The sequence below is a fragment of the Chaetura pelagica genome, unplaced genomic scaffold (genome assembly GCF_000747805.2).
Source record: "Chaetura pelagica isolate M959 unplaced genomic scaffold, ChaPel_1.0 scaffold416, whole genome shotgun sequence".
Classification (NCBI taxonomy): domain Eukaryota; kingdom Metazoa; phylum Chordata; class Aves; order Apodiformes; family Apodidae; genus Chaetura; species Chaetura pelagica.
Genome location: NW_009953579.1, coordinates 802721 through 818646, shown reverse-complemented (window position 1 = coordinate 818646; position 15926 = coordinate 802721). Strand labels below are relative to the sequence as shown.

The following is a 15926-nucleotide window of genomic DNA, read 5'->3' as shown; positions in this document are numbered from 1 at the left end:
TTGGATGCTGGTGGCTCCCACTGGGATGATGAAGATTTGATTGTAACCTGAAAACAAAAGGAAATTATTCAGCATCTGCCTGTGAGGCCACACAGTCACTCTTCAGTGTCTAGGATGCTTATGGTTTCATTGGTACTTGAACACCTTTGTGAGCTTTGTGATGGTGGCATGAAGCATTTCAGCTGTCACTTTATCTGCATTCTGAATAGCTTCACCTAAAATTATCCACAGGTCACTCTGCATGTAAAATGTTCCAACTACACCTCTGAAGAGTAAGCACAAGGGGCAGTGCAAAGTCTGTTTTTCAGATTATAAAACCTTTGGTTTTTCAGCAAGCATAACACTGGAGATCAACACAGAGAGATCTGACCATAATGCAGTTATTATCTTGAAATTAATAAAAATCAGCCAAAGGCAGAAGATGTGGTCCCATTTCTAGCCTTGCATCAATCCTGGTGGGATTGACACCAGACACCAGACAGAGCAGGGAAAGACCCCAGCAACATGGCAAGTACTTCAGTCTGTTCTGAGACTAAAGGAGTGACTCCCAGGATAAGGCCATCAATACATTTTATGATGATAAAGCAGCTAATGAGCCACAGACATTTCAAATTAACATCCAAGCCTGCCTACAATGATTGTGTGAGCAAGTGTCCCCACCAGCCCTTGTAGCAGCTTTAGGTTTAACTCTCCCCTTCTCACCTGCCCCAACTGCCTAGATAATCTGTACCTTTGGGGAGACTGGGCACATCAAAAGTGCCCTTCACACCATAGCAGGTGCTGCCATCTCCTCCACACTGCAGGCACTTGTCCTCCTTCTTGGCCGATTCCAGCATGTTGTCACAGCCAACAGCCTGTCAGAGCACAGGGGCATTGATATAAATGAACCATAATGACAGAGGAAAGAAAGGAAAAACAGCCACATGCTGGGCTGATCTAATGAGAAAGGCTGAATCTAGGGAACCTGGGAAGTCAGGAGAAGGCAGGGAAGGAGTTGTCAGAGAAAGGACAGAATTGACATCTTCTATTTCACATTCAGAGACAGACAGATAAATGCTGTCCAAATGTTCCTTGGCACCTCAGAAATGGAATGGTTCTGCTTTTCTTGTGTTATTATCAAGGGTCAAGTAGAACAAAGGGAAGCAACAGAAAGACTGACAGTCACAATGGTAAAGGCAGGAAGCAACAAGACGACTTGCCTGACAAGCTCCATCTACACAGATGTCCCTCTTGCCAGGCTCACAGGTAGTCCCATCTATCACTGCTTCCTTGTGCCTGTAGTAGAAGTTTTCTCCCTTGGGAATACAGTTTAACTCACACTTATTGGGGGCTGGCAGGAGAGAAAATGCAAACATTACCTACTACAGCTAATAGCTTGCTAATGCATCAAGACCCTGGTTTTAGATCACAGGAGCAGAAATAGAAGTGGACTGATGTTAAGTGATAGATGATGAACAAATTCCTGGATGACAACTTTGGGAGGCTGGAAAAATACCCTGTTAAAGCTTCAATGAATGCACCCATTTCCTGGGGCACCTTGGCTGGTTAGTGGTGGAGGAGGGATGTTGGACCAGGTGGATATTTGGTTATGCCTTAGTAAGACTGCTCTTATGTTCACTTGGAGTACAAGGCTTTCCAGAATGAGAACAAGTGCAGGTACAGAAGAGAAGGAAGTTGTTATCTTATCAGCCAGCAAACAAAACTCTAAATTCACCTTGAAATCCTTCCTAATTTGTTAAACCACTGTAAACAATAACATATTAAAGCTCAGAGCAAGGACTATGGATTCCTACACCTGCCTTCTGAACTGGTTCATCAAGAAAGCCTGGCCCAATTGCAAGAGTTGTCATATTTTCTGAAGCACTCATTAATTATATGCATTTGTTTCTCATGTGCCCTGCTAATATTATTTCACCAATAATGAAAAACACAGCAGAGCTTCTGCTTCTCTAATTCTCAGGAACTAGCTGCAGCCATTTCCAGCTGTCTTGTGCAATGCTTCTGAAAGAATGGCTGTAGCAAGAGACAACTACATATTGCTGAAAAGAAGTCTCTTGGCCCATGCCTTTAGTGTCTTCATGAGAGCAATGCTTTGCTGCTGGCAGAAAGATTTTTTCCATGTCAATGTCCCACCTGCTATTCCGGCTAAGGAAGTACACACTGCTAGGCTGCCAGTCAGAAACATTCTAGTCACTTTGAAACATATTGTTGTGAGAGATGAAGAGTAACCCTACACATTTGTAATTACCTCCATAATATGGAAGCCACTTGTATTGCTTTCCTTGGAATTCTGTCCCATCAAACTCTGCACATTGCTCTGCCCGGAAATCCCGGGAGCCTTCTGGGCAGCTCTGTTCAAAGGACAAAATGTTTGCACTAAGACATTATGAAAAGGCAAGTGTACAACAAAAGTAATTTCTTTTTATTTGTTATTGCTCCCATATAAAATCAAGGGCATAAGTTCAATATCCTTCTGAAGGGGTACTGTTGGTGAGCAGCATTCACCAGTGATGCCAGAATGACAATTTTGTGAATTAAAATGATGTTTGTCTGGGGAAAAGGAGCAACAGGCAAGCAAAACCAAAAAACCAGATCATAGCACTGTACCTGAAGGTTGCACGACCGATAGCTTCGAGTTGGTCCGACGCAACTGGAAGGGTCTTCTGTCCTGAAAGACAGAAAAAGAATATGAAGTTCTTTGAACAATACATACACACAAAATAATCTCTCGGGAGACATTACAAATCACTTTCATGTTGAGAATACCTCCTGGGAATCATAAGCCTGAGAAAATCTTGGCACAGTCATTGGCTCTCAGGAGAGAAACCCACTGCTCTGAACTGTTGTCCCTCTCCCTAGGCCTGCCAAGCTAGACCTGATAGAATGGCTGCTGCCACACCAAACACCTGATGGCACAGCCCCAGATCTCACAGAGAAACCACTGTGCTTTAGCAAAGGAGCCAAAGCAAGGACGTCTTGAAGAGAGCACTATTCAAAACGGCAGTGATGAGATGGAAAGCTGAGGATCTTCTCATGGTGGACTCAGGTGAATTATTCTCCCGGAATCAAACACCAGGTTGGTTTTGTTCTCCATGTCTACTGGAAGAGAGGAAGGTCAGTAACTGAAAAACACACTTGAAGGAAGAAAAAGGAGGTTGGGCTTCACCTCTGGGAGTAGCAGCGCCGCTGCCGAGTGCTGACTCCGCCGCCGCAGCTCCGGCTGCACTCGCTCCACTCGCCCCAGCTCCCCCAGACACCGGCTTGCCGCTTCACCCGGGGGCCCTGTGGACAAACCCCACACGTATATCAAGTCAAGATGGCAACACAGGAAAACTTGTAGACATGAAGCAGACCTCCTTTGTGTTCTCCTGCAAGAGAGCCTGTCTTGCTGGGCTCTGTTCCTAATAGGAAAAATGGCAGAGAACAATACATCAGAAATGTCAAGCCTCTAGTATCTAGGGGTATTAGCTTCCTGAAGCCATACAGCACATCCAGCTTTATCATCTCCCTTAAACTGCTACTGTATTCACAGAATCTCAGCACTTTTGAATAACCATCTGAAAGAGGTCAGGCAGCTAGGCAGGAAAGGCAAATCATTAGCTCAGGGACTATGAGCACTGTCACTCCATACCAGATTGACAGAGCCACTTAATCCCAAGTCTTTGTCTGCAAGCCAGACAGTTAATAGACATAAAGGAAACAGTATGGAAAACCCTGGAACACACTTTTTACTGCAACAAAGTCCCATATATGGACCTGCTTTCCCCTACCCAATTGTGTCCAACGATGAGGTCAAGGTCTGGGCCACTATGAGCTACAACCTTAATTATTTTTGTGTTTTGAAAATCTGAATGGATACTGACATTAACAGAGATAAGCATGATAACCTAGATAAGAAGGTACAAGTGCAAGGGAACAAACCAAAATACATTGTCTGAGAAGCACGTTAAACACTTTTTCAGGGAAAAAAGGCCTACTGTGGGATGCATATCCAGCAGAACATGGGTGTTTAGCAGGAAGAATAGTAACATTCTGAAAGAAAAAAAAATAATAAAAAAAAAAATTGTTGTAAGATGCAAAAGGATGAATTCCATTTGGAAAATAAGTCAAATGCAGGGTTACCCAGGAAGTGATGCTGTAAAAACAACGTTTGCTGTGCAGCTGCACCTGTAGGACAGTTTATGTATATATTTATTATACAGCTGAGAAGGTAACACATACCAATTAGGCATTAAGACCTATGTAATGAGGAGCGGGCAGGCAGAGAAACAAAATGAAAAAAAAAACAACCTTGAGATGTAGTCTAATTCCCTTCCACACACACAGTATCCCACCAAATGGAGATAACCCCTGGGCCTGTGTCCCAGCCCATCCTCTAGTTTCACACAAGCCCTTTTGACCAAAACCCAGCACCCCAGATTCCCACACTCTGTGTTTCCTTGCTCATATGCTGTTTCCATTCCTTCTTATGTCCCTCCTGTATCTTTATGTAAGCTACTCCCTGATGATCACCCAGCTAGTAAATGCCATCATGGGTGTTTTCCACTGGAGTGGAGGAACATCCTAGAAATGGAGAATTTCACTGTAGCAGGGATATTAACCCTACTCACCTACAACACACCTCACACTTTCCACCCACTCAGGTCACTTTCCAAGACCTACAGACAAGGCAAAAGATGCTCACTTTAAGAACATTATTTTCACTTCAGTGAAGTGATAACTGCTTTTACATAAGACATTCAGGTCTCTGCTAGCAATAGGAGCTAGCTTAATAAATTATCCATCTAACAACTTAGACAAGATGCATGGGTTAATCCTCCTTTGTCATTAAAATGGTTTTTGTAATTTTCTACACATACTCCCTGCCTGACTGTATGTCCTTGAGTTATGGTCTTGTTTCTCTCTTTCTCTTACAGAGCAAAGCAACACAGTCCATCATCCTGCCATATTCATGCATTTGCAACCAAACTACCCACAACCATCTAGCTGCAAAGTGACCCCAAACTCTTCCTGCCTATCACCTATATTGCTCTAAAGTTAAACACTTTCTTCTTGGCCCATGCTATTCAATTTCCTTTGAAAAAGTTTTGTGCAGTGCTTTCTAATACCTCTGCAAATAAAATCCTTCAGGATAAGTTTTCTTGTTCAGACTAACCCTGTTTGCCTTCATCCTGCTCTCTAAATGGCACTACCCAGGCTACAGCCACTCCTACTTAGCTTCTCTCTGCCAAGTCAACATTTCCCTGAACCCTTGCCAAGCACTTCTCCCATTCTTCCATTCCAGATACTGAGCTCAGTGTTTGTCTTCTGCATTCTCATTTGCCTTTCCAGGAGTAATCCCATCAACAGAGCTTCAGCTTTCATCAAGGCATCTTTTTTTTTTTTTTCCCAAGTTTTTCTTTCAGGCACCTAATTCCTCTCACTGTAATCCCTCCTCCCTTACTCTCAAAAGAATGAAACATGCTACCACTCTGTTTCACTGCAGTTTTATGCCTCTATATCAACTAACTGGTTTAGGAGTAGTATTAGCTCTCTCTGGAAACAAGGGACCTTTCAGTCAGCATAAGGGAGAGAAGATCATGGAGATAAAAATCCAAAGGAAGAGCATTTGAAAGGCAGATCACTGGAAGGCAATTAGAATAGAAAGGCCTTCCCTGACACACACACCAACCTGATAGATATTTCAATATGCCTCCTACAGAAGTAGCATTCTTTATTATTTCAATAGAGAGTAAAATCTCCAGGGACCCTTTGTTGTAAAGCTTATGCATCTGCAGAGTTCAGGAACAACCATTTTCTCAGTATCAGTCCATTTATGTACACCCCAAAAGCAGCATCAGCCAGAAGCATCCTCTCAAAGCTGTACAGCATTAGAGAAGCATTTGTGCAGGGGCCCAACCCCCACATTGAGAAATCTGTGCACTGTCCTCATTACTTCAGTAACTGCATACATGTGTGTACAGGTAAATACAAAGCTACATATTTGTAATAAATAAGAAATGTATTATTATATAATCTGATAATAAGATGTTTTTCAATGCTGTCAGCTAGTTTCTGTACCAAAAGCCTCTTTCTGCTCTTTTCAGACTCTGGAATACTTTTATCTGTTGTCAGCCAGGACAACTAAATCCCGCTCCCTCAAGGACCCAAACAGTAGCAAAAATTTACAAACTTCATTGGTGTTACCAATTTATTTGGTTCCATTCCTCCTTCACCTCAGCCTAACACCCATACAAGAAAGCAGTTCCTGTATCTGCATTAAGTATATGTTTTAATGTTTCAGGAAATGTGAGAGAACACATACAACCATCTTACCTGACTTCTGAAAACTGTAGAAAGAACAGTCAGTTAACAGCCAACCGCTCTGTTTTATTTCCTCTTAAGACAACAGCAATGTGCACCTTCTGGGGGTACTGATGATGCATGCGACCCTGGCACCATATGCTCTCAGTGCTCCTTGATAAACAGGCTGCTGTGGTGTAAAAGTTGAGTAGGCCAGTGGTTTCCCTTCTATGAACTCTGCATTGCTTTGGCCAGTTCCTAGGTAGGTGCACTGCTGACGTAGTTGCAGCATCTGCTGTCATCAGGTCAAGTTTATCTGATATAACCAGGAAGTAAAAAACTTATGCCTTTGAGTCACTAGAGCTCCAGACTTCATCTTTAAAGACAATTCCAGTATGTGTCAGGCACAAATTAAGAATTCTGGAAAGCTGTCCTAGAGAGTCTAAATGTAATGTTTATTTTTATATATTAAACATGCACTGGAAGACAAGTTACAAATGAAACTTGACTCAGAAAAACAGAACATACTGTCAATATGTAGGAACACAATAAAATGTGGAGTAGTGATTCAGCATGAATTATTTCCTAGTGCCTTCTTGCAATTCCAACACTAATAAGCTATCAAAGCAAACACCAATTTACTATACAGTCCAAAGTGAGCAGTGAAGGTCTGCAGTCACAGGTCCAAACAACAAAAATCCCAGCCAAGTTCTTACTCCTAATGTCTCCCCTACTCCTTGGGCACCTTTGAGGGCCGAGAGATAGACAGAACTATTCTGTGATTCTTTGTGCCACCTTTCCAGACTGACAAGCAGCAACAAAACACCACGTTACACCACTCCAACAGTTGCTGCTTGAAGTACACGGTTATTGATATCCATGCTATGCTTGAGAGGTTTTGGACAATGCTAGTGCTTGTTTCTAGTCCAGCAGGTCACATAGCTTTGGTTCCTTGAGCTGCAATTTAAGCATCTTTTTGCATACAAAAAAAGTTTTTTACTGTGATTACTGGACTGCATCACATAGTTACTAGACTCATTTCAGATTGCCCCTTGTCCTACCACTGGACATCACTGTAAAAAGCCTGGCTCCATCCTCCTGACACTCACCCTTAATGTATTTGTAACCATTGACGAGGTCGCCCCTCAGTCTCCTTTTCTCCAAGCTAAGAAGGCCCAGCTCCCTCAGCCTTTCCTCATAAGGGAGATGTTCCATCCCCTTCATCATCTTTGTGGCTCTGTGCTGGACTCTTTCAAGCAGTTCCCTGTTCTTCTTGAAATGAGGGGCCCAGAAGTGGACACAATACTCCAGATGAGGCCTCACCAAGGCAGAATAGAGAGGAAGGAGAACCTCCCTTGACCTACTAACCACACCCTTTCTAATGCACCCCAGGATGCCATTGGCCTTCTTGGCCACAAAGGCACATTGCTGGCTCATGGTCATCCTCCTGTCCACCAGGACCCCCGGGTCCCTTTCTCCTACACTGCTCCTCAGTGAAAAATACAGCTTTGCTAGTTTCAATGATAATTGCTTAGAGAAAAGTTAATAAGGGAGGAGAAGAGAAAAAAAACAACAACAATAAAGCTGTCCAGGTACTCTGACAACTGGCTGCTCCCTGTGGGCTGCGTGCCAGCAGCATGGAGCTCAGCCAGGGAAGAAGGGCTGGGGACTGAGCACGTCCAGCTGCAGGTGGGCCAGGCTTGTGAAGGGCCATGGCTGGGCAGGGCAGGGGCTGGCAGCCCCGGGCAGCTGCAACGAGGTCCTGGGCTGGGGGAGGAAGGGCCTAGAAGTGCCATCAGGGCCCTGACAAAAGCAACCCATGTTGAGTGTATTCTTAGTCCATGTGCTTTTCCTTCTTTCTATATCCAGAAGATCGGCCCAGTAATACCCTGACTCCATGTGCTTTTCCTTCTTTCTATATCCAGATCGGCCCAGTAATACCCTGATGATCACCTATAGTGTTTCCATCTAGCTAAGCCTGCAAGACACATGGCCTTCAGCACTCACTTATTTGAAAGAGAGCTGAAAGCATCCAGCGTGTCTCACACATTTATAGTGTAGATAGAGGCTACTATTCCAATGATGCATTTTCATGATAAATCCATCTGCAACCAGCTATGCTGAAAATGCAACAAAAAAATAAGTGAATGAATCAGACTCACATTAGCAAAGCATTTTTTTATAATTCTGCCTTAACCATTGATCTTGGCTCAGACACAGCAGGCTTGCAAAGAGCTTTGAAGGTGAAGAATGCCAAGTATCATTTGTATGAATAATGAATGAGCAATCAAAGAATTGCATTTGAGCAAAACTAGAAAAACAAGAATGAAAGCAAACAAGATGGTAACAGCAGGAAGTGAAATACAAAATGGACAGAAGAGAGTATCCTATTAAGGGAAAGTGCTTTACAAAGAGGAGAAAAGGCCCAAGCCTCCTTAGTTTTAATAGCTTGTGGTTTTTATACTTACTGTGTGTAATTCCTTCCACTTCCCCTTACCACCCTAGCCAGGGCTTGTTAGTATATGCCCTCTAATAAATCCATCAAAATCTGTAATTTTTCTCACATCTTCAGCTCCCCAGAACTTCAGGTTCTCCCTACATCACTTAACCCACTCCCTCACTATTTCAAACTCTTTTCCATGCTCCCTGTGTTCACCTTCCCCCAGCACTCCTCACTCTTTTACCTCTTTAAGGGCTGTCCCACCGTACACCTGGCCCCTTCCATGTTCCCTCCTTTCCTGGCTGCCAGGCAGGACACGGTGCACACCTGAACCCCTGCTGAGCCCCACACGTGCTGCCCCATGAGACTGTGCTGGCTGCTGGCGAGCAGGCAGAGCAGGTAAGTCACTTTTCGGAAATGGAAAGACTCTGGGTGGCCTGGAGCTCACTAGGGTCTCTATAAAGGTACAGCCATTGCAGAGAAGTCAATTTAATTCTTGGAATCCTTGCGGAAGAAACTGGGGACATTCAGAAGACTCCACAAAGAGGAGGACTGTGAGAAAACTTTGACTCCAAACTTATTTGGAAAAGCGGACAAAACACACAGTATGAAGTCACCAGAAGTTGTTTATCCAAGGAACCTAACAGGAAGTGAAGGTTGAGATGGATGAACTGTTACATGCTAGCAGACAGCCCTCTCAGCTAAAACCACTGTGGCATCCAATTATTGGAAAGTGGAAAATCTGACACCAGCTTACAAAAGGATCCCAGGGGAATCTGAGGGGCTGTGTATCTACTTAGTCTAAAAATGACATCTACTGATAAATATTAATAGAAACTATAACAAAAACCAGATTTAGCAGCCACCTGAATAAATACAGTATATTTGGCAAATCCTTCTAAGACCATGGCAGTTCTTTGAGAGATTCACAAACATGTCAACAAGGATAAGCTGTCAGATAGACTCAGATTTCCAAAAAGCTTTCAATGAAATCCTTCACCTAAAGCTTTTAAAGAAGCTAAGCAGCCAGAAGGAAAGTCCGTGCATGGATGATGAGCAGGTGGCCCAAAGACAAAAGCAAAGGAAGGAGTGAAATCTCCATCCATTGCAAAAACTGACATGAGCAGCAGAATTTTATAAGGAATTGGAACTGCTCAACACATTTATAAGTTACGCCTAAAACCCAGAAGTAACAAAGGCAGCTGATAAGGGTAATTCAGGGTAATAAAGAACAAGAGAGAACCAGAGACAGACTGCAAAGATACTATGATGCCCTTCCATAGTTAAGTGACTTGCCACTAAAATTACAGTTGATATTTCATGTATTTGAATGTGATTTTCAGCCAACATTCAGACCAGCTTTCACTTATAGCACACCTGCAGTATGATCTAGGAGCAAATGTAAGAACTGGATGTGATCTAACTATTAGATAATGACTACAGATATTTAAAAAATTAAAAAGTGTTCCTCTGATGAGCAGCTTGTCCTTTAAATAGTTCCATGACATAGGCAGATAAGACATTTCCAATCTGGCAAGAAGGAATTCCAGATACAAAGATTTGCCAACATGAAATCACACTAGTAAAAAAAAAAAAATGAGGCAGAGAGAAATCTGATTAATGTAGTATTTACTGAGCATAAAGCAACCCCAAAGCATACAATACACACACACATAATCATGCCAAATACATGGTCACAACAATAATAGAAGAATTAATCACATGGAAAACTGTCAGAATTTATTTTATCTAGATCACCAAAAGCACCATTCTATCAGCAGTGACACTAATGGACAGGGCTCAAGCAGTTTTACACCATTTTATCCTTCTCTGAAAACACAGGAGGAATCATGACAAAAACACTTGAACATGGCATTTTCTGTTCTTGCCACTGTTTACAACCTTCCTAGGAGCAACGTCAGCATGGCCTGAAATTGCAGTAGACTGTTCTCAGTTCTGCATTAACAGCTAGGGTATAAAATGGAGAGACAACTTTGTTTTCTGTTTGTATAGCCCTTAAACACTACTCCTTCTGACCATTCAGCTGTAGTTTCTAATACTGCCAAGTGCAAGCCAGTGGTGACTTTTTCCAGATCCTTCAAATCCTGCTGAAAAGGGAAAGACACCACAAGTGCTGTACACTAAGTCCTTCTCCATATTGTAACAGGAAGAAGACAACAGGAGTCTAGGATGGAGCACTGGGCAGGAAATTCTCAGCAGGCAGTGGCTTTGACAAGCAGGAGTTGCTCTCTTGCTCCTTAATGCTGCCTGGAGTGCCTGGCAGGTAAACCAGCCACTCTCAGACTGCAAGCAGAGAGATGTAGGCAATAGCCTCAGCTGCTCTTCAGGTCTCAGCCTTGTCAGCATTTCTGCCCTTATTCTGCTCACTGCTTTCCCTAGCCTAATAATCTATGAAATAAAAACAAGTTCAGCTACTCCACTCCAAAAGCAGAAGAAATGAGAAACAGCAGCCAGCCATCTACACCCTTTAATCACAAGCAGACATGAGTCCCTGTAGACTCATCTTCTCCATCTTTGTGTAAGCCTGCAGTTCACACACTCATAGCTGCACTACCATTAGCATTATCTGTCTGTGGGCCTGCAAGTTCATGCTTTCCTGCTTCTGGGACAAAATGTGTTCAAGATGCAGTTGTTTGCATTGATGGATGGAAGTATGGATTGAAGAGATAAAGTAAGCAGTTCATCATGGAATAAAACCCACACATGGTGGTCTGTGCCTTTTCTGCTGTTCTACAGCTGGAGTTGACCCACCTTTCTACCTATGTGCTGTTATATTGGCATCTCATTTGGCACCAAAATCAAAACAATTGCTGGTATCACAGCTGCAAGGCTGCTCTGGATCTAATATTTAGCACAGTTAAAGTGACAGAGCCTCAATTTCATAAGAGATACACTACTATACATTAAAGGAAGTGGAGAAATGCACCATGCCACCTGACAATCTGTTATACCTCTGTCACTGGGAAATAAAAAAGAACAGCACAGGTGTCCTGGTTTCAGCTGGGATAGAACTTACTTTCTTCTTAGCAGCTAGAACAGTGTTGTGCTTTGGATTTAGTATAGGCAACAAGAGGATAATTGGATAAGAGAATTGGATAAGAGAAGAACATTGATATTACACTGATGTTTTTAGCTGTTGCTAAGAAATAAAGGACTTTTCAACCCCATGTTTTGCTAGTGTGCAGGTGCACAAGTAGCTGTAAGGGAGCACACCCAGAGCCATGGATCCAAATTGGCCAAAGAGATATTCCATACTGTATGACATCATGCTCAGCATATGAAGCTGGGGCAAGAAGAAGGAAGAGAGGGTGTTCAGAGTGATGCTGTTTGTCCTCCCAAGTGACTGTTCTGTGTGATAGAGCCCTGCTTTCCTGGATGTGGCTGAACAACTGCCTGTCCACAGGAAGTAGTGCACAAATTCCTTGTCTTTGCTTCAGTACACAGCTTTTGCTTTACCTATTAAACTGTCTTTATCTCAAACCACAAGTTTTCTCACTTTTACCCTTCCAATTCTCTCCCCATCCCACTAGGGGATAGTGAGCAAGCAGCTGGATTTCTGGCTGGAGTTAAACCACAACAGAGAAGGGACCTTTTCAAAGCTATGTGACATGGATTCAAGTAATTTTTCAATAATCCTGCCATCTCAAATGAAGCCCTAAAGGAGTGGAGAATGGTGTAGAAGAGTAAGCATTCCCCACCTTATTTTTCCACCATGCAGTATGGTGGAAATAGAAGCCATCTTCACTCTCACCCTCTCCTTCCCTTCCTTCCCAACTCCCACATATGTGCAAAATTTGCATTTATAGCAGCAGAGCTACCACTCCTCTTCTGCAGCAGTGAAAGAAGCATGCAGGCATAGCTTTTCCAGAGCTGTCCCACCTGTGGGAGTTCAGGCAGCTCCACCACTCTTTTGGTGCAGAAACTGATCTAGCATAGACTTGAGTTGCCAACACTACACTTGGCCCTGCCCACTCCAGCTCTCATAACCTGACAGTCTCTTGCTATGGTTCAGCCTCCTTGCATTAGCATCTGGTAAGAAATGGCCCATGTGAAACCAACACCATTTCCCTCTTATCTCCCAGAAACAAACAAACAAAAAAGGAGAATTGCACCAGCAGAGTGCCTCAGTGCTGCTGGATCTTCCTGCTTCCTCATGGTTTGGATAGAACCAGGATGTCAGGGAAATCGAAGTTAAGTGATGGCCAAGCTCTGGCTCCCTCTGTTCCCCTTCATTCAGCATGGCTGCAAGAGGAGCTACTGGCTGCAGGCAGGGGACAGAGTATAATGCTGTAGAGAAATGTCAGCCTTCACAGTGGCTGTGTCTTTCAATCATTTCCCTTCCAAAAAATCACCAGGTTGGAGACAAGCAGGTGAAGAGATGAATGGAATACAGTATATTCTGTTTCTGGTTCTTTTAAGAGACAGCACCATCTTCTATTAGATGTGAGAAAGCAGGATCTCATTGAAGCATATTTCCATCTGTAAGATAGGAATCTCTGACGATTAACATACTCTGCTTGATTTCTGGCCTCTCATCCCTGATCTTCAAAGAAGGCCTAGAAAGCATTTGCAAATGCTGAATCTGGGAACAGAACTTCATAATCATACCAGAGATTAAAAGCTACAGACTCATTAATTTTAATGGCTTATTTATAATTCCTCTCTACTCCCACAAAACACTTACTCCAGGTGATAATTACCTCTTCCCTTCCTGCCCCCCTCTCCCCCAATCCTTTACACATAACAAACATATCACTGTTCCTTTGCTAACACTTCCACTCCATTCAGCAGGTCACCTTTTACTCAGATGTCCAACTCATTAATATGATTGAAGTTAAACTCAGAGAAACTGTTCTCAAGCTGCATTTACTTCAAAAAGATCCTACTTATCTCTCAGAGAGGAAGAGGACTCCAAGTTCCTGGGATAATAGATGTGTTCTTCTTCTGACAATATCAAATTGGCTTAACACAAAGATTCCCTCCCCCAGTAAAGCTAAGCCATATGGCTTAGACCACTAAGACCAAAGAAAAGAGAAAAACCAGCTAGGCAAAGATTCATTCTCTTTAAGTGACAACTCTCTGTAGCTTTGAAGCAGGAGACAGCAATTACTGCTTTGCAGATAACATCCCTAGAGCTAAAGGTACTACCAGAATTTTGTTATTTAATGGCCATGTTAAACTTTTCATAACATTACCACAGGAGGCCTGATGACCTGAACCCATTAGCTCTTTCAGGAATACTTTCTACAAAATACTTGTGTCACAGATGCTGACAGTCCTTACCAGAAGTATTTTTCATTTCTCATAATGGTGTTCAGAAGAGCTTTTACTTACTGAAAATGCAGAAAGTGGCATCACTGTTAGCATGAGCAGAAGGAACAAGTTCTTCATCTCTGCCTGTGGGAACAGAAAGATTATTGATCAGAATTTCTTGCTTCTTTGCTGCTTGGATGGTGGAAAAGCATACAGTACAGTAAAAGTGGAGGTGGAACTAGAATCAAGGTGAAGGAAGAAAAACAGTTTTATCACTACACTCCATGGATAGATGAAGGCAACTGCAAAGACTGAAATTACTCCACACAGAAACCCATAATGTAATTACCGAGAGCAAGTGTTTCCCTGAACTTTCCTCTGGTATTATAACACCATCCCCTGGCACAGTGGAAGATACATGCTGTTGCATGTATGCCTTCCCACCCTTTTACATAGACACATGATAAAAATACTTGAAGATTGCAATTACTTCGCCCAACCCAAGGTAAGAAATTCCACAGTTAGCATTTCTGTACCCTACAGTCATCCTGTGTGGCTTGGTGAAGCTTTATGTCTATTGTTGTCTGATCTTGCTTGTTTAAAATCCTACAGTTAAGATGGAGATAGTTAGCTTCAATCATCAGCAGTTACACCCCTTCTGCAGAGCTAGAAAGGAGATCAGGCCACAAAGACTGGTATGGCAGACACAAGAGTTTTAAAAATTGTGGCATTATACACATTTGGGACCAGAATATGGTGTAGTGCCTGTTTCTACTTTATCCTTCCTTTTTTGAGCTGCAGCAACCAAGTCAACAAAAACCACCTCTCCAACATTTACAGCTGTGATCATGGACACTTCAGCCACTAGAGACTGCCTGTTTCTCATGACCATTTTCTGGTGACCTCAGGACCAGTTGATTGAGCCCAGTAAGAAGAGATGGACAACATATTCCCAGCATAGTTTTGTCTACTTTAAGCTTCTTTCTAACTTGGAAAGGAAAAGGAAAGATGGAGAAATCTTCCTTTCACAGTGTGTAAAAGCATAAAGGAAGAAATGTTTGTCTCATAAATCATTGTAACAACCTGTTTTAATACTAAAACTTCATATATAGGTCCTTTAGCCTGGTCTATGAAATCCAGATAAAATATATAATGTATATAATCATTAACAATTATAATATTGACATAAAATAAATGTTGCATGAGAATATCAAACCAGAAACAAAACATACCCAAAATGAAACCTGCTTGGTCTAGTGTTTGCATATTTCAGGGTACTTTATGGAGAACAACCAGTTTTGTCATTGTGCTAGGTCTCATTGAATTACAACTCATTACAATTCCCTATGTCCATATATACCATGGAATGCCCAGCATTCACAGTGCTGGGCATAAAAAACTTGTTGGATGTAAAAACTGCTACATGCTGAAAATCCAGTTGCACCCAATTCTATGTGCAAATTAGCAATGAAGAGGGAAAATGGAACTGGGGAAATGAGCACTGATAAACTTCTCTCCCTATATACTGAGTGCAAGTCATACAACCTGTAACAAAAAAATTCTGTGGGAGCTTTTCTTATGAATAAGCTTTTGTTAACTTTCGATTAGTCTTTCTTAAGAAACTGGGGGAAGCCTATGTACCCTCTGTCACTCATACATGCTATTACTTCTCTCCTCATTCAATTCAAGGAAGAAACCTGGAGATGCCCCCTATAAGAGGTCAAGTACACTCTCTATGCTGTAGAAGCCAACAGCCAAAACACAGGTTAGATCTGTACCACCACCCTATCCAAGGGCTAAATCCTTTCAGAAGGGAGGGACAGCTAGTAGAGACCCTTTTGCTGCAAGTTCCATGTATGCAAACTGCAAATTTTTAAAGCAGCATATAATGTCCTCACAACACTAACAAAGAGCACTGTGAGAAGAGCGT

At 42.5% G+C, this 15926-nt stretch overlaps 1 protein-coding gene across 1 annotated transcript in view; it reads right to left on the bottom strand.

Annotated features, from left to right (window-relative positions):
* PAPLN (papilin, proteoglycan-like sulfated glycoprotein) overlaps positions 1 to 15926 on the bottom strand; it is a 50324-nt gene that overhangs the window by 23021 nt on the left and 11377 nt on the right. Inside the window, 6 exon segments of the mRNA XM_009999749.1 lie at positions 2 to 47; positions 731 to 854; positions 1200 to 1330; positions 2249 to 2351; positions 2608 to 2668; positions 3167 to 3282. Coding sequence (XP_009998051.1) covers positions 2 to 47; positions 731 to 854; positions 1200 to 1330; positions 2249 to 2351; positions 2608 to 2668; positions 3167 to 3282 — 581 coding nt within the window.